The sequence below is a fragment of the Trachypithecus francoisi genome, unplaced genomic scaffold (genome assembly GCF_009764315.1).
Source record: "Trachypithecus francoisi isolate TF-2019V2 unplaced genomic scaffold, Tfra_2.0 Lachesis_group5, whole genome shotgun sequence".
Lineage (NCBI taxonomy): Eukaryota > Metazoa > Chordata > Mammalia > Primates > Cercopithecidae > Trachypithecus > Trachypithecus francoisi.
The window spans coordinates 143,572,088-143,593,689 of NW_022681470.1; the positions used below are offsets into that span (position 1 = coordinate 143,572,088).

Here is a 21,602-nt window from a genome sequence, read left to right on the forward strand (position 1 = left end):
AATTAATTAATTGACAAAACAAAATAAAATCACAGATCGGATTACATTCCACCCACTCCCCTTCCCCCACCTGCCCCTGCACACCCCCCAGCTTAAAATCCGCCATGGAGGCTGGGCGTGGTGGCTCACGCCTGTAATCCCAACACTTTGGGAGACCGAGGGGGCTGGATCACTTGAAGTCAAGAGTTTGAGACCAGCCTGACCAACGTGGTGAAACCCCACGTCTACTAAAAATACAAAAACTAGCTGGGCGTGGTGGCGGCACCTGTCATCCCAGCTACTTGGGAGGCTGAGGCAGGAGAGAATCACTTGAATCCAGGAGGTGGAGGTTGCGGTGAGCCGAGATGGTGCCACTGCACTCCAGCCTGGGTGATAGGCGACTCCATCATTTAAAAAAAAAGAGAAAAAATTTAAAAAAGAAAGTGCTTTGGAATTAGATATAGGTGGTGGTTGCACAACATTGTGAATGTACTAAATGCCACTGAACTATTTCCTTTTAAAATGGCTCATTTTATGATATGTTAATTTCACCTTAATTAAAAAAATGTGTGGCACAAAAGCAGGAATCATAAGAAGTTGCCACTTTTCGTGAACCCGGGAGGCGGAGCTTGCAGTGAGCTGAGAGCCGGCCACTGCACTCCAGCCTGGGCGGCAGAGCAAGACTCCATCTCAAAAAAAAAAAAAAAAAAAGAAGTTGCCACTTTTTGGCTTGTCTTTTGCTACTCTGTGCTTGTTTTTTGAGCTAACTGGGGCCACAGTTTCCACATCTGGCCAGGGCTGGAAGCGGGAAGAGGTCTAGCTTAGCTAAAAGGGTCAACCAGCAGTCCCAGGACTTACTCCCCAAGGTTACAACTTGAGATCGCACCACTGCACTCCAGCCTGGAGTGCAGAGTCAGACTCCATCTCAAAAACAAACAACAGCAAAAACAACAGCAACAACAACAAACCCTCCATTGGTTTCCCAGTGTGATCATGACTTCTTCCCTATGGCCTCCAATAAAATGACTGCCATCATATCATCCCCTGACTCACTCGCCCCACCCACTCACTGCTCTTCCCCTTTCACTTGGCTCCAGCTATGCCCAAGGACCTGGTTTCTGTTTCCTCCACATCAGCTTTCACCGCAGGGATTTTGAATTCCAAACTATTTTTCTCTGTTCCTCGTTACTCCAACGTTACCTCAAATGTCAGCTCCTTAGAGAGACTCAGGGTGACCAGCTCTTCCCGCTTTGGGGATTTCCCAGTTTTAGCACTGAAATTCCCATATCCTGGGAAACCCCTCAGTCTTGGGCCAAGCAGGATTGTTGGACGTCCCAGGGAGATCATCTCTGATTGCTCTCTCTAAGATAAGCCCCACCCACCCACTTCTCCCACCAAGCCACTACTGTATCACTTTTCCTATGGGCATGGGAATTTTATCTATTTTATTTACACTTGTGTCCTAGCACCTAGCAAATAGTAGGCTCTATCTATCTATCTATCTATCTATCTATCTATCTATCTACCTACCTACCTACCTACCAATCATCATATACACTATATATAATATATATATATGTATATAAATATGAGACAAATTCTTGCTCTACCAAACTGGAGTTCAGTGGCACAGTCATAGCTCATCGCAGCCTAGAACTCCTGGGCTCAAGCGATCCTCCCACTTCAGCCTCCTGAGCAACTGGAACTATAGGTGTGCACTGCTGTGCCTGGCTAATTTATTTTATTTTTATAGAGATAAGGTCTCACTATGTTGCCCAGGCTGGTCTTGAACCCCTGGTCTCAAACAATCCTCCTGCTGAGTCCCTGCACTTGGACCTCATTAAATATTTTTGACTAAATTAATAATTGAATGAAAGGGACTGATTACTGTAGATCGCTTAAGTTTAAGATTCTGTCGCATGGCCGGGTGCAGTGGCTCCTGCCTGTAATCCCAGCACTTTGGGAGGCTGAGGCGGGTGGATCACTTGAGATCAGGAGTTTGAGACCAGCCTGGCCAACATGGTGAAACCTTGTCTCTACTAAAAATACAAAAATTAGCCGGGCGTGATGGCAGGCACCTGTAATCCCAGCTACCGGGGAGACTGAAACAGGAGAATCGCTTGAACCCGGGAGGCGGAAGTCGCAGTGAGCCGAGATCGTGCCTCTGCACTCCAGCCTGGGCAACAGAGACTTTGTCTCAAGAAAAAAAAAAAAAAAAAAAAGAAGAAGGAGATGATGAAATCAATTTAGCAAATCACCATCAACATTTTAATTAAAATGAAACAGAACAGGAAATATCAGAGTGCATTAAAGTATCATTTCATGGTACTTTAGTTACAGTATCATTTGTTTTAGTTACAGTATCATTTGTTTCAGTTATAGATGTTTGTGTGGACTGAACCCCGAGGTAAAATGTATTTCCTGCTGTATGCTGTGGTCAAAAATGTTTGAAAACCACCCGTCTAGTGATCAAGAGCGTGCACTATGGCACTAGACTAGTAGGGTTCTGATCCCTCACAAGCTGTTTTGACACTGGGCAAATTCACTCTTTCTTTGTGGGCCTCAGTTTCCTGATCTGAAAAATGGGGATAGGCCGCGCATGGTGGCTCATGCCTGTATTTCCAGCATTTTGAGAGTCCAAGACCAGCGGATCACTTGAGGTCAGGAGTTCGAGGCCAGCCTGGCCAGCATGGTGAAATCCCGTCTCTACTAAAAATACAAAAATTAGCTGAGCATGGTGGCAGGTGCCTGTAGTCCCAGCTACTCGGGAGGCTGAGGCAGGAGAATCGCTTGAACCCTGGAGACCGAGGTTGCAGTGAGCCCAGATCGCACCACCGCATTCCAGTCTGGGTGACAGAGCGAGACTGTCTCAAAAAAAAAAAGAAAAACAAAACAAAACAAACAAAAATGGGGATAATGCCTAGCATCTTTCTAAAGATGTGATTGTAAGATTTAATGAATTTGCATATTTAAAGAAATGTTGGCCGGGCGTGGTGGCTCACACCTGTAGTCCCAGCACTCTGGGAGGCTGAGGTGGGTCGATAACGAGGTCAGGAGATCGAGACCATCCTGGCTAACACGGTGAAACCCCGTCTCTACTAAAAACTACAAAAAATTAGCCGGGCCGGGCGCGGTGGCTCAAGCCTGTAATCCCAGCACTTTGGGAGGCCGAGACGGGCGGATCACGAGGTCAGGAGTTTGAGACCATCCTGGCTAACACGGTGAAACCCCGTCTCTACTAAAAACTACAAAAAATTAGCCGGGCCGGCGCGGTGGCTCAAGCCTGTAATCCCAGCACTTTGGGAGGCCGAGACGGGCGGATCACGAGGTCAGGAGTTTGAGACCATCCTGGCTAACACGGTGAAACCCCGTCTCTACTGAAAAATACAAAAAACTAGCCGGGCGAGGTGATGGGCGCCTGGAGTCCCAGCTACTCAGGAGGCTGAGGCAGGAGAATGGCGTAAACCCAGGAGGCGGAGCTTGCAGTGAGCTGAGATCCGGCCACTGCACTCCAGCCTGGGCGACAGAGCGAGACTCCGTCTCAAAAAAAAAAAAAAAAAAAAAAAATTAGCCGAGCGTGGTGGCGGGCGCCTGTAGTCCCAGCTACTTGGGAGGCTGAGGCAGGAGAATGGCGTGACGGGAGGCGGAGCTTGCAGTGAGCCGGGATCGTGCCACTGCACTCTAGCCTGGATGACAGAGCGAGACTCCGTCTCAAAAAAACTAAATAAATAAAAATTAAAATTAAAAATTAAAAAATTAAAAAATGCTTAGATCACTTTCTGGCACATAACAATTTAATCAGTGCTCACTAATATGATTTCTTGTTGAATGAGTGGCGCTGAAGCCTAATCTCCTGCCTTTTCTCAGTACAAGTTGTTTTCTCCTATTGTTCCAGCCCCTTGTCTCGAATAACTATATGTTTACTTCTTTATTGTGTTTGTTATCAATGTTCCCTCGCCAGAATAAAAGCTCTATGAGAGTCTGTTTCTGTTCTACTCATAGCTGAATTTACCAGCTTGAGAGGAGGGTTGGTGAGTTTTGGCAAACCTTTTCTGTAAAGGACCGTATAGTAAATATCTTAGGCTTTGCGTGGGACATGCCGTCTTTGCGCAACTACTCCACGCCTCCAAGCTGTTCAAGGAAATGGGCGTGGCTATGTTCCAATAAAGCTTTATTTACAAACCCAAGCAGGCAGAATTTGACCCGCAGGCCACAGTTTGCCAATCTTTAAACTAGTTCAAAATACTGGACCCACTACAATAAAAGAGGGTCTCCTATCAGGTTCAGACCCCACAATAGCTCCTTTTGATAGTTTCCTTTAACTATGTAAAACTATACATATATTTAAATTTTCAGCTGGGGGTCCGTGAAAAACAGGCCGCGAGCCAGAGTTTACTGACCACTAATCAGACTGTCCCGACATGTCCCACATTCCTCCTGTGGGGTAAACGAAGTCCCTTGGGTCCCCTAAAACTAGACTTTCCCAAAACGCGCCACCAACCCCCGGCCCCGCGCGCGCCTCCGCTTTGCCAACCCTCTGAGCCCAGCGCGCCTCCAGCCAAGACCCGCCCCCCTTCGCAGCGATTGGCCGAGTCTCGCCCTCTTTTTCACCGGGGAACGCCTCCTCCCTCTGACAGACTCTGCAGATAGCCAATGGAACGCCACAGGGTCTCGCGCCCCGCCCTCTTCGGGCCCGTTGGAGGCGCGCGTGGGCGGGCCGTTATGAAGGTGGGGCGCGGAGCCTGGTAACCGTTGCCGGTAACAACGCCCCGCCCCGTCGGGCGGGCGGGCTGCGCGAGGCTGGCTGGCGGCGGGAGCTGGAGGAGGAGCGGCCGCCGCCGCCACCGCCGCCGCCATAGAGACTGTAGCCGTGGAGACTGTTACTTACCAACGGGGACCAACACGCAGCAGCCGCTGCCGCCGCCGCGGGAGCCGCTGCCCGAACTCCCGGCCCGAACTCCAGGTGACCGATGCGACCGCCCCGGGCCCAGCCCGGCCGGGGAGTATGGGGGGCGGCGGAGACCCCGCTCGGGGAGCCGGGGGAGCGGGCAGCACGTCCCCGCCGCTCACCCCAAACGTCCGGGGGGTGCGGCCACGGGACCCGCCTCCGCCACCCCGTCCCGCGCGCGCGGCGGAGTTTGGGGGGACCCTGGCGACGCCTCCACTTTCCTTATTGACCGAACGCGGGGGAGGTGCGGTGCCGTCGCCTCACTTTTTACCAAACTTCCTGAGGTTGAGGCGTCCGGGGACCCCTTTCTCACGCTTACCTTCAAACTCGCTGAGTTGAGGACGCCCCGGGAACGTCTCTCAAACTTCTGAAACTCCCTGAATTGGGGACGCTTGGGGACCCTCTTCTCACTTTAACCCCCCAGATATCTTGAGTTGGGGGCGCCCGAGGACCCCTCTTTTACTCATACCCGCGAATTTTCTGAATTGGGGGCGCCAGGGGACCCTCTTCTCACGGATACTCTCCAGATCTCTGAGTTGGGGGCGCCCAGGGACACCTCTTTTACTCATATCCTCAAACTCCCTGAATTGGGGCACCTGGGGCCCTCTTCTTACTTTACTCCCCAAACCTCCGAAATTGGGGTGACCCTAGAGCCTTTCTGTCACTCGTAGTTGCAAACTCCTTGCCTCGAGAGGACCTCGAAGACTCCCTTCTCATTTTTACCCCAAATTCCTAGATTTGACTTGTCCCGGGGACCCCCTTTTTAATGGACTCCCAGACATACTGAATTTGGGGGCACCCCTGGAACGCTTTTCTCATTCCTTAACTAAAAGCTGGTGCGTCTGCCCTGGAGAGAACCCCTCTTGCCCTTCTCATCTTTTCACCCCAAATTCTCGCGTTCAGGGCTCCTCTCTCTGACACCTCCTCCCCTTCTCCCTGTGACCCCATATTCCTGAGTTTGGGGGTTCGTGCGTCCGCCAGTCTTTCCACGTCCCCCCAAGAAGCCCCTCCGCACGTCCGCAGCTCTCCTCTTAGACTGATCTGGAAGGGAGAAAAGTTTCACCAAAGCGAGTGAAACTTTTTCTTTTTTTAAATTTATTTATTTTCTTAAGGAACCTAAACTTCTCGGGGCATTTTCTCCGAGGTTGTGCGAGTGCGTGTTTGTGTTTGTGGATTTAAACTCCACCCCCTGCCCCCCCCAGCGCGGTCGCGGGCGCGCACACACACACACTCACACACGCACTCACACACACCACACACACTCACACCGCAAATGCTCATTGCTTTCTTTTTCCCTCCCTCGGAGAAGCCACCGCGCTCCCTCGCCACCAGCCTCCGGCTCCGTTCCTTCTGGTTTTCCTCGCTGCTCCGCTGGGAAAGTTGGGTTTTCCGATCCTAGTGTCTATTTCAAGGGCCCCCCAAGGGCCCCAAGCGCCCGGGCTATTCTGGCGGCTGCCGGCGCGGTTCATCTTCCTATTTTAACCTCCTGGTTGTGCGGCAAGAATGGGGAAGGGAGAGGGCAGGATGAGCGCGGGACCCAGGGCGGGCTGCCTTACCCGCGCCGCCCCCCCCCCCCGCCAAGGCTTTATTCCTACTTTGGGATGTTGTTAGCTTTGCGCCTCCCTGCAATTATTTTCCTGCTTTGTACCATAAATGACCAGCGCAGGCTTCGATGAGTTCTTTTCCCTCTCAGTCAGCTTCATCTCTCCAGGTCCAAGGTATCAAACCTTGTACAAGCTTCATTCTCTGTTTCAACTAAGAGTTCCCCAACAAAGTAACAGTAATAATAATAATGACACAAAACAACAACAAAGACTTAAAAAAAAAAAAAGTTTGCCTGTACATATTGTTGACGTGTATTTTATCTTTTTACATCATGCCCCGAAACATTGTTTGCTTATGGAAAGATCCTTACCTCCCGTCCTTCTCTGGATAAGGAGGAGGGGGCATCTGTGCTTTCTCCTGCTCCAGTTTAAAGACTTGAACTGACTGTAAAATGACGTTAGAAACGGCAACTCACCTACTCTGACTAGAGAAGTAAGAGTTTATGGTACCCTCCCCTAGGAAAATAATTTAAGTTCTTGAATGACTAGGGCTTCTTCATCAACAGGTTTAGTATGGAAGGCAACTTATAATGCATGATGGGAAAGATCACTGGTTCTGTGACTGTGTGACAGTTCAACGGACTTGGGTCGGGACGAGTTCTGAAATAGTTTGCCCCTGCAGGAAAAGCAATACTGAATTCTTTTAGTTTTTTAAATTCATTCTTATAAACCACTGAATCTGAGAAGAGACAGACAGTTATTACCTCAATAACAGGGCAAGTTCTTTGAAATCACTTGATCTTTGCTTTCTGCATGAAGGGCATGCATTACCTTAATGTATGTGTGATGTGTATTTAAATATAACAATATCATATAATGTATATGTGATGTATGTTTAAATAGAGATGCTTATCTTTTAACATTGTTTATTATTGAAGTACTGTCAAGGATGGTTCTGTTCACCAGAAATGCAGATACTGGGGAATTGTTTCTCTGGGTCTTATTCCTTAGATCTAATTGTTTAGTTTTACATTAATGTTATAATCAATAAAAATATTAAATTGGCTTAACTTTAATATTATAATCGAGTCAAAATTTTAAATGCACCTGTGGATTTTTTTTTTTTTTTTTGAGACAGAGTCTCACTCTGTTACCTAGACTGGAGTGCAGTGGCAAGATCTCGGCTCACCGCAACATCCACCTCCCAGGCTCAAGGGATTCACCTGTCTCAGCCTCCCAAATAGCTGGGATTACAGGTGTGCGCCCCTGCACCCGGCTCATTTTTGTATTTTTAGTAGGAAGGGGGTTTCACTATGTTGGCCAGGCTAGTCTCGAACTCCTGACCTGAAATGATCCACCCGCCTTGACCTCCCAAAATGCTGGGATTACAGGCATGAGCCACCCATTTTCGGCCCCTGCACCTGTGGATTTTTATAGTAGCTAATGATTGTTTTGGTCATGAAATTCTGGGGCCAGAAGGAACCACATCTTATATATTTGTTTCTAAAGTTGACAGCTATTTATTAAGTATTTAAATATTTTAAAAATATATATTGAAATATTAAAACATGTATATATATTTATATTTAAATATGATAAAATCTAAATATAATATAAATATATTTTAAATATAAAAGAAATATATTTAAATATTTACAAACATTTAAACAGTATGCCCCCATACATACACACTTACTTGTAAAATATGAAACTTTGGAAAAACAAAGGGAAGTTCTCATCTTGCTTGTCAGGACACTCACTAAACTACGGGGAGGAGAATGTGAGTCTGTGGGCCTGTCTCTGAAACTACAGGTCCAGGGCACTCCCGCTAAACATAGCTGTATTTCTGGACTGAACTATATGAATATTCACCCAAAGTGGGGAAGAGAAGGACCATAAGTAACCTCATGTCAGTTCAGGCCAGCTTTTGTCACCAAGTGAGTCCAGGCCAAATTTACAAAAAAACTTCCAGTTTTCAGAGTTTCCTGGATTTCAGTATTGTTGTAAGGGGTTGTGGGCTTATGTATTTTTTAATAAGATGTTTTGACTCCCACTCTAGAATATAAATGGCGATGAGCTCCTCTGCTGGTCGTGTTCTCATGCTCTCTCATGTAGACATATGCCTGGCATAGTGAAAGCTCTTATTTCGATGTATGTATGTATGGATGGATGGATGATGGATGGATGGGTGGGTGGGTGGGTGATGGATGGATGGATGGATGGGTGGGTGGGTGGTGGGTGGGTGGATGAGTGGGTGGGTGGATGGATGGATGGATGGATAGATGGATGGATGGGTGGATGGGTGGATGGGTGGATGAGTGGGTGGTGGATGGATGGATGGATGGATAAGTGGATGGGTGGATGGGTGGATGAGTGGATGAGTGGGTGGTGGATGGATGGATGGATGGATAGATGGATGGATGGGTGGATGGGTGGATGGGTGGATGAGTGGGTGGGTGGATGGATGGATGGATGGATAAGTGGATGGGTGGATGGGTGGATGAGTGGATGAGTGGGTGGGTGGGTGGGTGGGTGGATGGATGGATGGATGGGCAGGCCAATGGAATATATGCTGGGAATTAGAGAGAAAACTGAAAACCACCTACTTGCTTCTTGGAAACTCTAAGGTCAGCAAAGGAATCCTCATAGGAAAAAAATATAGGGGAAGACCCAGAATGAAGGGGGTGAAAGGGATAAGGGTCGGTGAAGGAGGAGTGGGAAAAGGTCCAGAGAGAGGCCTTAACAGGTCTAGAGGGAACTGGAGCCTGGGAAGCTCCAAACTGGGTTAGGATTCTAAACTCTTCTCTGCAGAAAACATCTATCCAGCTGCCTGCTGGGCACATCCAGGTGGATTCTGATAGGCACTTTAAACTTAAGGTGGCCAAGCTGAGCCTGTCATAGTCCCCCCAGACCTACTACTCCCAAAGTATCCCCCAAACTCCTTAGTAAGTATCAACTCACTTCTCCCCATTACTCAGGCCAAACCTTGGGATCGTCCTTGACTCCTCTCTCCCAAGCCATCAGCAAATCCTGTTGACTTCACCTTCAGTAGTTACCCAGAACCTGACCATGCCTTGCCACCTCCACTGCCAGCCCCTCTGGTCCAAGCCACCAGCATCTAGCCCAGATGATTCCACCACTGGCGCTCGGCAGTCTCTCCTCAGCCCAGCAGTCAGACAGGGCCTGTTAACCCTAGGGGAGGGGGTGTCATGTTAAGTTCTACTTCATATCCCTTAGCTCGAAACCCTCCGATGGCTCCCATCTCACCTGGAGCAAAAGCCAAAGTCACCCCTAACTTCATTCTCCACCAAGCCTAATACCTCTTTCACCTCATCGCCAACCTAGATGTATTCCCCTCACTGTACTTCCACCCTGCTGGCCTCTGGAAGCTCCTTCCAGCTCTGCCTGGAAAGCTCTTTGCCCAGGTATTTGGAGGGCTGGCTCCCTGACTTTCTTCAGGCCTTTTCTCAAATGTCACCAGGCTACCCACTTGAGAATGGGTGCTCTCAGCCTCCTCCCCTGCTTTTTCTTGTCTCAGCATTTATTCCTATCTAACACACCATAAGTTATACATATTTATTTTATTATCACTGTCCTCTTGTTAGAATGTCAGCTCAGTAAGGGCAGGAACTTCTATCTGTTTTATTAACGTCTTTTTTTTTTTTTTTTCTTGAGACGGGGTCTCACTCTGTCACCAGGCTGGAGTGTAGTGGTGCAATCTTGGCTCACTGCAACCTCTGACACCTGGGTTCAAGTGATTCTCCTGCCTCAGCCTCCCAAGTAGCTGGATTACAGGCATGTGCCACCACACTCAGCTAATTTTTGTATTTTTAGTAGAGACAGGGTTTCACCATGTTGGCCAAGATAGTCACGATCTCCTGACTTCGTGATCCACCCGCCTCGGCCTCCCAAAGTGCTGGGATTACAGGCATGAGCTGTTTTATTAACTTCTATATCCCCAGGGCTGAGAATAATTTTGGTGCTGAGTAGGCAATTGAGAAATATTTGTGAAATGAATAAACAAATGGTTTCCTTGACACTTATGGGGAAAGCATATGTATAAATGAAGAGCTGGGAGCTGCACTGGGTGTGGTGGCTCACACCTGCAATCCCAGCTACCTGGGAGGCTAGGGCAGGAGGATCGCTTGAGCCCAGGAGTTTTGAGACCAGCCTGGGCAACATAGTGATACCATGCCCTTAAAAAAAATTGTTTTTAGTTAAGAATTGCTCATAGGCACCTTAAGCTCATATTGCCATCTCTGAGTCAGTAGAACTCAAATTGGATGAATCTGGACAAACGGGGGCAGGGCAAAGAGGAAAGGAAAAGTTGCAGGTCATAGTGCTGGATGTTGTAGACCAGGGCTTTGGGGCACAGCAGAGAAGGGGTTAAATTGTGGCGCCACCATTTATTAGCTTAGTGGCTCTGGGGCAAGATTTGACATCTGTGAAATCGATAATAATAGCTCGTGTGGTTGCTATATTAGAAATAATTTCTATAAGCTATTTAGCACAGGGGCTGGCATCTACTAGATGCTCAGAAAAAAGTGTTATTACTATTATTATTAGGATGAAGCAAGTAAGTAGTAAGTGGCCTGGGATGATCAGTTTTTTATGTGGTTTCCTGACCAGTACCAAAGGCTAAGGAGGCATTTAGTAAATACATCTTGCTTGATTGAGTGGTCGGGCCCCATGCTGTCTGTTTTAAGGTAGGAAATCCCCCTTAAATTAACCTGGAAACTCATGGGTATTAATGTGTCCCTCTGCAAACACAAGTGCTTCGTAAGAACAAAAACAACACGAAAAGTTGTTGGAGTCCTACATCTTGATTGTGGCATGGGCCCCTCTGAAATGACTCCCCAGACATCACATTTGTGATGGGTTTTGGGGAGTGGCCAGCTCTACAGATGAGAACATTTTAAAACTGGTTTCCCTTCTCTGTTATCACTGGCTCTTGGATGCCAACACGGTCGGAGTCTGGAAATGAGCCACTTGGAGCTGAGGACTGGCCTGGTCTTCGTGCCAGGACTTGAGTTGGGCCCTTAGGAGCAGACAGCCTGGCCTTGCTGCACCTCAGTTGTTTTTTCCTGAAAGTGCATTCCTGTTTTATGATACATAATGTCTTGCGTGTTTGAAAACCCTGTTGTATGCCCTGGCTATTCCTTATTCTTATTTTTAATGTTTGTGAATTTCATGACTTTCTAAAAAATACAGTTGACTTGCCACTGCCTGTAGATGATACATAAAGCAGATAGCTTTTAAATGCTGTCAGTCCATTTACACCTGCTACAGTCCATGTTTCAAAGTGGAGAAAAAGCTGAAAAGCCATTAAAAATATGTAGAATTTACATGTAATGGTCCAATATAGTGATTATTTGTCATTTTTTATATAACGAAGCCCAGATGTGCTATATATGGTAAGCCTATTTCTACTGAGATCTCTGCAGTTATTTTGGACATGTGTGCATGTGTTTGTGTATATGTTTGAGACTGGGGGGTGGGTAATTCATAATAAGAAACTTAAAAAAAAAAAAAAAGAGATGAAATCTCGCTCTGTTGTCCAGGCTGGAGTGCAGCCTCAAACCCCTAGGCCCAAGCAATCCTCCTGCCTCAGCCTCCCAAGCAGCTGAGATTATAGATGTGAACCACTGTGCCTGGCCATAAGAGGCTTCTTATATTTGAACTTGGCTGAAAAATTGAACAGTAGAGACAAAAAAGCAAGGCTGTGTGATGTGGACTGGGCTCCTGGCATCCAGCAGTTTTTAAGGAGGTGACAGTTGAGCTGAGACTGAAATGTGGAGAGGGAACCAGCGCTGTGGGGTTCAGAAGGAAGAGCCTTCCAGGCAAGGGGCAGCAGATGCAAAGGTCCTGCAGTTGTGTGGCTGATGCCTGGCGAGCAAAGCAAGGAGAGGCAGAAGAGGCAGGGGCAATCTGCAGGGCCTTGGAGGCCATGGGCAAAGTTTGGATGCTATTCTAAGTATAAACTGGATCATCAGTAGAATTCACGTCAGCCTGTAGCTGTCAGATAAAGGGTGTCCAGTCATTTACCAAAAGACCTGCTTTTCAGACTCCTGACTGAAAAGCAGTCATTCATACATTCTTCATTCATACATTCTTCATTCATTTATTCATTGCCTTCTTTGAGTAAAGTGCTATCCTACCCAGTTACAAAGACCAAAGACCAACAAGGAAGGGGAGTCAGTATCAAATAGGCTTTGCTGGGTGTTTCTACAGGGCACAGAAGGCAGACAAAATAGGGAGGCCAGCTATCCCTGGAGCTGAGGAAAGGTCTGAAAAGAGGGTGTGGATCTGAACTGTATCCTGAGAATGGTGTTCTGCAGGCAGCAGGTGGGGGAGAGGGGTGTGGCCATGTTTTCAGGACTGGGCAGTCCATGTTTTCATGTCTCCATGAATCTGATGACTATACCCCATATAAGAGGAATCATAGAGTATTTGTGTTTCTGTGACTGGTTTATTTCACTTTGCATAAGTCTTCAAAGCTTATCCATGCTGTAGCATGCGGCAGAATTTCCTTCTTTTTTAAGGCTAAAGAATATTCCATTGCATGGATATGCCACATTGTGTTTACACATTCATCCATGGATGAACACTTGGGTGGTTTCCACCTTACAGCTATTGTGAATCACGCTAAGCAGAGATCTCGAAGAGACTCTTAGGTGGAGGGAGAACCTGGACAGAGGCTCAAAAGGCAAAGGAGGAAATAACTTCAAGAACTGAGCACCATGAAGAGTGAGATCGAATGGCAACCAGAAAGATTAGACTTGCACAAGTCCCATGAGAAAAAGGACTGGGTCCCCACAGAAAGGCAGAAGGCTTGACTCATGAGCGCCTGTCTCCTGGAAAACTGTTGAAATTATACCAATGATATAGAAGTCCATTCCTAATGCTGCAATAGCACTTAATTATACTTTTTTTAAAAATGCAAACTGTTTATCTTTTAGAAACTGTGCCATGTTTCCAAGGATACATTTCTGTCCAAAAGGTGATCGGTAGGGAAAGGCCTTAGAAGCAGTTTCCAAAAAAATTACCAGCCCACAAAAATGTATGCGGGCTCCACCCAGGCCAGTGGAAACCCAAAGAAAATAACACGAAGGCCTTTTTCCCACCTCTCCTGTCCTTCTCAGAATACATACAGACAGATGTAGCCTGCCTTGAGAAAAAATATATTTGGAATTCCAGACCCACTGAAAACAGACTAAAGGATATGCTTCTGATTTTAAAAGGAATTATTCATTTCTTGAAGAATTCATCCTACTAGGGATTTCGGTGAGGAGCTCACTGGGATCTCCATCCATTTATTTAGCAAATATTTGTGGGCCTGAAATATCAAACATCTGAGGAGCTTATAATTAGTTAAGTATTTACGTGTATTAATATCATCATGTGGGCAGTTGAGGGGGAGAAGGCACTAAACAAATTTAAAATTATTAGAAACCATTGGCAACTGATATTCAGACCCTACGTTAAAAACAGGATATATCTCAGGAGCAAATCTTTTGTGTAAATCCTGGTATTTTTACTGCAGACCCTTAAACTGACAGACGCGGGTGAGTAGAATTACTTCTGGAAATGGATATGATTCTATTCATTAATTCAATTAAATCAATATAATTCAATTAATTGCCAGCCTTAGTTCACACTGATGACTGTGCTCATTGGAGAGACTCAGCATGCAAAAGAAAAGACTCATCAATTTGCAGTTATTTAACGAACTGCAGGATGGTGGAGTCAGCAGCAGCGGCTGGGCCACAACATGGCGCCTCCCACCTAGACTTCCGGTCCGGAAACATCCACCTTCCTCCCATTTACATGGGCCTGCATGAGCCTACTTCTTCTTATACTTCCGTATTGTCTCCCTGCGGGTCCTTGCACAGACCTTGGGTTCCTTCGTCTCTGGATTCTTACTGATCTCCGTCTTCTCCCAGCCACCTTGTCACGTCTCTCTGAGCTATGTCAGGAGGAACGGAAGGGCACTTTCTGACTACTTTGTTAGCCAAACGGACAAACTTCCCCCTCCCCTTTGTTGTAACCACACATTCAAGGCTTCTTTCAGTCCAGCCCCATCTCCCTTTTCGTTGCTTCCCTTTCACTACTCCAAATGACCTTGCCATACTTTAAACGGGTCTTGTACTTTCTTATCCCCTCTGTGAAATGTCATTTCTACTAAAGAAAATCCTACTCTTCCCTCAAGACCCTTCTCTAATCCCCTCTTGCCATGGAACCTTGAGATTTTCGTTGAGGAGTTAAGTTGGAAAATATAAACTAGAGCAGAGTCTCTACCATGGCACTATTGACATTTGGGGCCAGATTATTCTTGGTTGGGGAGACTGTTCTGTGCACTATAGGAGGTGGAGCAGCCTCCTAGGCCTCTACCTGCCAAAAGCACATTCCCCCTTCCCCAAGTGGTGACAACCAACTATTTCCAGACATTGCCAGATGTCCTGAGGTGGGAGCTAGGGTGAACAGAATTGCCCCCCAGCTGGGGGCTGCTGGACTAATCAACCAGAAGTGGCAAAGACTGCAGGCAAATTGCCTCAGCACTTAGATTTAGCATTGCAAGGCCTCTTCGACAGATGGTAGTGATTTGTGCGTCTCATTTCCTATTCTTGATTGTGACAAGGTTCTGGAGGATGGAGACAGCTACTCCTGCCACAGTTCCCACAAGCCATTGTATATAGGGCTTCATATTTAACACGTGAGTGAATGACACACATAAGCCCGAGTGCTCTTCAGAACAGCAAGGCCTATATCAAGATGGTAAACCTACAGTTCTTAAAAAAAAAAAAATCACGCAGCCCGTGCCTGAGATCCAATAACCTTCAAACTCCATGTTTTCGATTTGGTCTCAATTAACATTCCAGCTCTTTCAATATGTACTTTTCCTTTACCAAATTTCAAAAGAAATTTTAATCAAAGACCCCTACTGTTAATTAATTTCCCTTTTTACCCAGCCAAAATTGCAAATGAAGTTCTTTTTCCAGAAAGTTCGGGGAGCGGGGAGGGGTTTTATAACAGAGCTGCTGCTGGGTCTCATTGCTAGGAGCTGAGTACACAGTGGAGAATATGAAATCCCGAATTCTATGTCCCAGCCCATTGCAGTGGCTTGATTTGTCTCTTGTTTTGCTTTGGAACTTTTCAAAGATTTCACTCTGTTAAAAAGTCAATTTGGAACAAATATAGAGCTGTTATGTCTATTAGAATTGTTTCAGCAATGAAATGTGGCACTCAGCATTTGTTGAACGAATGAATTCTCCTTTTTGCTCTGAGGGAAAGCAAGGTTATAGGGCAAGTTGTATTTTAACCTTAGCTTTTTTGTGTGGTTCAAACAATTAGTGAAAGATTTGAAAGCTCCAGACACTTGGGGTCACCCCAAAAAGTCAGCCCTGGGCCACGAGCAGTGGCAGAGGAAGCAGTTATAGAGAATTAACAGAGCTACATAAAATTTACTCACTTTGTAGGCAGATATTTCTAACCTTGGCTCCCTTTCTTAAAGATCTATTTCCCCAGCTTTGTTCCCCAACTCAAAAGCATTTCCCAACACATGGATCTGCTACCACTGGATCTGCCAAAGCAGAATCCTCTTTTTTTTCCAGTTCTTTTTTAGGCCTTCCCAGTAGGCTGAGGAGAAAGTCTCTCGTGGGTGTTAAGGTATCTGTAACCCCTCTGTAACACTCCTGACCTCTCATGTTTAATGAAGAACAGATTTCAAAACTCGAGAGCTGAGTGTTAAAGAAAAATAGTAAATGGTAGTATTGGTGGTCCTGGAAGTTGCTAAAACCAACAAAGAGACACTGCCTCAAGATCATTGCCCAGGTGGCTCTGATGAACTTGGACAAAAACGCATCTCGCTGAAGTCTCTCTTTATCTTGCGGCCTCTTTATAGGTGTTATCATCAGCCAAGCACTCACTGCACTGCCTCGGTGCAGGGAGAGCCCCCATTTCTCAAGTTCCCACAATGGAGCCCCACATTTCTAGTTAGACCAGTAACAGTTCTCATCAGGAAGAGAGGTCATTTTTCATGCAAGTCAAAATATAAGCCACTTAGAGAGGCTGGGATAAACTTCATGGGTAGCAAAGTTCTTTTATTGTTTCCAAATAGATACTCTGAAATAATTATACGTTTAGTTGTCTGGTTACAAAGCTCTTAGATAAAATAACGTATGACATCATTTATCAAGTCATTTGCCTTCTCTAATCTATATAAGAATGTTCAATGCTTTGTGATAACATTTTTGATTCTTTTTTTTTTTCTGAGACGGAGTCTCGCTCTGTCGCCCGGCTGGAGTGCAGTGGCCGGATCTCAGCTCACTGTAAGCTCCGCCTCCCGGGTTTACGCCATTCTCCTGCCTCAGCCTCCCGAGTAGCTGGGACTACAGGCGCCCGCCACCTCGCCCAGCTCGTTTTTTTGTATTTTTTAGTAGAGATGGGGTTTCACTGTTAGCCAGGATGGTCTCGATCTCCTGACCTCGTGATCTGCCCGTCTCGGCCTCCCAAAGTGCTGGGATTACAGGCTTGAGCCACCGCGCCCGGCTTTGATTCTCATATAAGAAAAGAAGAAAGAGGGTTTTTCAAGAACAGCAGAGCGTGGTATGTTGGCCACAGAATCAAGCAAATGGGCAGAAAAGCAGCCCTCAGTAAGGAGTAGGCAGACGTTAAAAGTAGTGCCTGTTAGATCAACAAGGTTATGTTTTAAAAATAAAGGGAACCTGGCACAGTGGCTTATGCCTGTAATCCCAACATTTTTGGAGGCTGAGGTGGAGGATAGCTTGAGGCCAGGAATTCAAGACCAGCCTGGGCACCATAACAAGACTCTGTCTACATACAAAAAAAAGTTTAAATTAGCTGGGCCTGGTGGTGCACACTTGAAGTCTCAGCTACTCGGGAGGCTGAGGTGGAAGGATCACTTGAGCACAGGAGTTGAGCACAGGAGTTGGAAGCTGCAGTGAGCCGTGTTTGCACCACTGCACTCCAGCGTGGGTGAGAGGGTGAGACCTGTCTCTAAAATAATAATAATAATTAATAATAATAAAGGGTTGCCATGATATTACCTGTGAGTACCTACTATGTGCCTGGTGCATTACATGTATTACTTCTAATCCTTGTAAACGCCCAGTGGAATTGGAATGATGATCATGCCCTCAGAAGGGTAAAGATATCTTAATGCATGTCTCAGTCCTTTGGGCAGGTAGCTGAGGAATATTTCCTGCAGCTAAACTCCACTCAATTTGCCTTTCTCTTTAGTTGCTTCCCCTCTTTGTTGCTTCACAAAGGTTGGACCCAGGGTCTAGGAAGAAAGGCAAGGCCCAAGTGAAAGAGAGATGTGTGGGTCCCAACCTGGGCAACCTGCTCTTGCCAGAAACCCGAGTAGCCTGGACCACTCTTTCTTCCTCGCCAGGGTCTAGTCCAAGGCTATAGATGGAGCTGTCTCCTCTGTTGCCCAGTGTTGAAGGGTAGGGGTCACCTCATCTTCTCCCCATTCTCCTTCACCCCCACTAACCCACTGCTCTCTTTTCTACTCACTACTTCCTATAGCTCCTACCACCCAAACTGGTCTTGTATTGATTCTTCCCTTTCTATTTCTGATTATACTGTTCCAACTCAGACCCTCTCATTCAGGATTGTTCAAGTAAACTTCCGATTTCTTACCTTAGATGAAGGGTATAGCATGGGTCCTCTTGTTCTGTGTTCTTCCAAATCTGGTGCTTCTAGCTGCCCTCAACAATGGCCTTAAGATGGTGGGGGACCCTGGGAGGGGAAGACCACCTGATATTGTGAAACATTATGGAATACCAGGAGTGCACTGAATTAAATCATGTGAACTCATAATATTTTATTCATGCAACATGATTAAATTATAAGAAACGAGAGTGTGTGCAGTATCAACTGTGAGCATACATTCTTTAAAACTGCTGTTGGCTGGGCACGGTGGCTCATGCTTGTAATCCCAGCATTTTGGGAGGCCGAGGCGGGCGGATCACAAGGTTAGGAGATCGAGACCATCCTGGCTAACATGATGAAACCCCGTCTGTACTAAAAATACAAAAAAATAGCCGAGCGTGGTGGCGGGCACCTGTAGTCCCAGCTACTCGGGAGGCTGAGGCAGGAGAATGGCGCAAACCCGGGAGGCGGAGCTTGCAGTGAGCCGAGATCATGCTACTGCACTCCAGCCTGGGCTACAGAGCCAGACTCAGTCTCAATAAAACAAACAAACAAAAAACTGCTGTTGATTGGTAGAGACAGACTGGTGCAGGGCTTCCCAATAATATGAAACCTGCAGGGTATGACATTATTTTTTGTTTTGTTGTTTGCTACTCTTCATTAGCAGATAAGAGGAAACGTCTACTAAAGGTTTAAGAAATATTGATAGGGAAAATGTTTTAAATTTGAGGAACCTAGCCAATAAATATTTCTGTAGATTGGCACAAGTGCCATTATTTTATTTGAGCAGTGCCTTTATTTTATTTGAGCAAAGAAAGCCCACAGGATGTTTTAGTATTCCAAGGAAGTGGGGATCAGCAAACATTCTCTATAAAGGGCTAGATAGTAAATGTTTTAGCTTTTGCGGCCCAGATGGTCGCTATCTCCACTACTCAGCTCTCCCGATGGAGCTTGAAAGCAGATGTAGACAACATGTGAGAGCCTGGACATGGCCATGTGCCAATCAAACTTTATTTATGGATGCTGAAATGTGAATTTCATGTAATTTTCATGCATTGCAAAATATTTTGATTTTGATTTTTTTCTAACCACTTCAAAATGTAAAAGCCATTCTTGGCTCGTGGGCCATACGCACAGAGGCCGGGCCAGATTTGGGTGGTAGGCGGTGGTTTCCTGAGTCCTGCCCCTGTGGTGGAGTCCAGGGGCACTGACTCGCATTCGTACACTTTCTCCAAGTGGTCCATCTTATTTCCCCCTTTATTCCCCGAGCTCCAAGCGGCTTGGTCTCTTGACCCCTTCCCTGCCCCACACACCCTCCCCTTGTCTACACCTTTGCCTGATTTTCCCTACCCCACCTCCAGCAGGGTCCAGGACGGGATGCTGCCCAGACTCCCCTGCCCTGCTGTTTATGGTACCCTGTTCCATCTGGAGTCTGCACCTATCACCTTTTGCCATGTAAGGAATTACCTGTGTACGTCTCCTTTTCTTTCTCACCCCATCCATGCAAAACCCTTGAGGATAGAGGCCATGTCTACTGTATTTGTGGGATACCACATAGAGTAATTATTTGTCAAGATTACATGAGTTCTTACTAGATAGAGATCACATCTACCTCTAAAAATCATTTTGCTTTCTAGTAAAATAGGATCTCTTAAGATACTTGTGAATTCTTTTTGTTTTTTTTTTTGAGACGGAGTCTCGCTCTGTCACCCAGGCTGGAGTGCAGTGGCCGGATCTCAGCTCACTGCAAACTCTGCCTCCCGGGTTCACGCCATTCTCCTGCCTCAGCCTCCCGAGTAGCTGGGACTACAGGCGCCGCCACCTCGCCCGGCTAGTTTTTTTTGTATTTTTAGTAGAGACGGGGTTTCACCGTGTTAGCCAGGATGGTCTCGATCTCCTGACCTCGTGATCTGCCCGTCTCGGCCTCCCAAAGTGCTGGGATTACAGGCTTGAGCCACCACGCCCGGCTGATACTTGTGAATTCTTAAACTTACCCTAAGATAATTTATTCTAAGGGTCTTCTAGATCATTACCGGCCAATATAGAAACATAACACAAGCTACGTGTGAAATTTGCAGTTTTCTAGTAGCCGCATCTTATTTCTTTATTTTTGTTTTTATTTATTTATTTTTTTGAGATGGAGTCTCGCTTTGTTGCCCAGGCTGGAGTGCAGTGGTGCGATCTTGGCTCACTGCAAGCTCCACCTCTTGGGTTCACGCCATTCTCCTGTCTCAGCCTCCCAAGTAGCTGGGACTACAGGTGCCCGCCACCACACCCGGCTAATATTTTGTAATTTTTGGTAGAGAGGGCTTTCACCATGTTAGCCAGGATGGTTTCGATCTCCTGACCTTGTGATCTGCCTGTCTCAGCCTCCCAAAATGCTGGGATTACAGGCATGAGCCACCGCGCCCGGCTCAGTAGCTGCATTTTAAAAAGTAAAAAGAGACAAGTGAAAGTAATTTAATAATACATTTCATCCAACGAACTGTATTGAAAATATTCATTTCAATATATAATCTATAAGAAAAATTATTGTTGAGATATTTCACATTCTTTTTTGTGTGCTAAGTCTTAGAAATCTTAGTTCAGACCAGCCCCATTTCAGGTGCTCGGCAGCCACGTGTGACCCTGGCTTCTATACCGACTGCACAGGTAAAGGTGTTAAAGTCAAGGCAGGCACAAGTTTTCGTCAACTCTTCCTTTTAAAAGGCGACCACTATATTGGCTACTTACTGGCGTGCAGATACTCCATAGCCATGAAAACATAAGGTCACTCGCAATGTCTGAGTGGTGTGGGTCCACCTGACCTCAGTGTTGTCCATTTTCTAAAGTGACCATCGCTGGACTTTGTGACACAGGTGGTGCCCTCCAAGCCACCTGAGTGATCTGTCCCCAGAATTCCCTAGTGACCATTTCAGGACTTTGGGATCCTGTGTGTAGTCCCCATAATTCTGCTTCTCTTTTACATTATAAAAATCTTACCTTTTCATCATAAAAAAAAAATCCAAATCGTACAAAAGAAAAAAAGAGCCTCTAGTTGCTTCTTCCTCTCTCCTCTGCCCCTCCCACCACTAAGAAAAGTTTGGTGTGGATGCTTTCACATATTTCGCAGGCCTATAAAATATACACACAAATTTTTTAGTATTTTTTGCATTGAGATGTAATTCACATGCCATAGAATTCATCCTCTTAATGTGTACAATTTAATGACTTTTAGTATATTCACAAGGTTATGCAGCCATTCACCATCACCTAATTCCAGAGTCATCACCCCAAAAAGACACCCTATCCCCATTAAGCAGTCACTCCCCACCTCCCTTCCCCAGCCCCTGGCAGCCACTAAGCCACTTTCTGTCTTTGTGGATTTGCCTGTTCTGGAAAGTTCATGACAATGGAATCATATAGTAAGTAGTCTTTTGTGACTGGCTGTTTTTAGCATGATGTTCTCAAGGTTC

The 21,602-nt window shown here is 46.2% G+C and overlaps 1 protein-coding gene across 6 annotated transcripts in view; it reads left to right on the forward strand.

Moving 5' to 3' along the window:
- Positions 1-4,681: 4,681 nt before the first annotated feature.
- Positions 4,682-21,602, forward strand: part of RFX2 (regulatory factor X2) — a 120,801-nt gene continuing 103,880 nt past the window's right edge. For 2 of the 6 annotated variants that reach the window (XM_033200174.1, XM_033200179.1), the window contains exon 1: positions 4,682-4,942. Coding sequence is in view for 2 of the 6 variants with exons in the window: in XM_033200170.1 (XP_033056061.1) it covers positions 19,525-19,618 (94 nt within the window). In the remaining 4 variants the exon portion in view is untranslated. Of the gene's footprint in view, positions 4,943-19,508; positions 19,619-21,602 lie in introns of those variants that run through there. The other 4 variants (XM_033200170.1, XM_033200171.1, XM_033200180.1 and 1 more) reach the window with 4 other exon arrangements.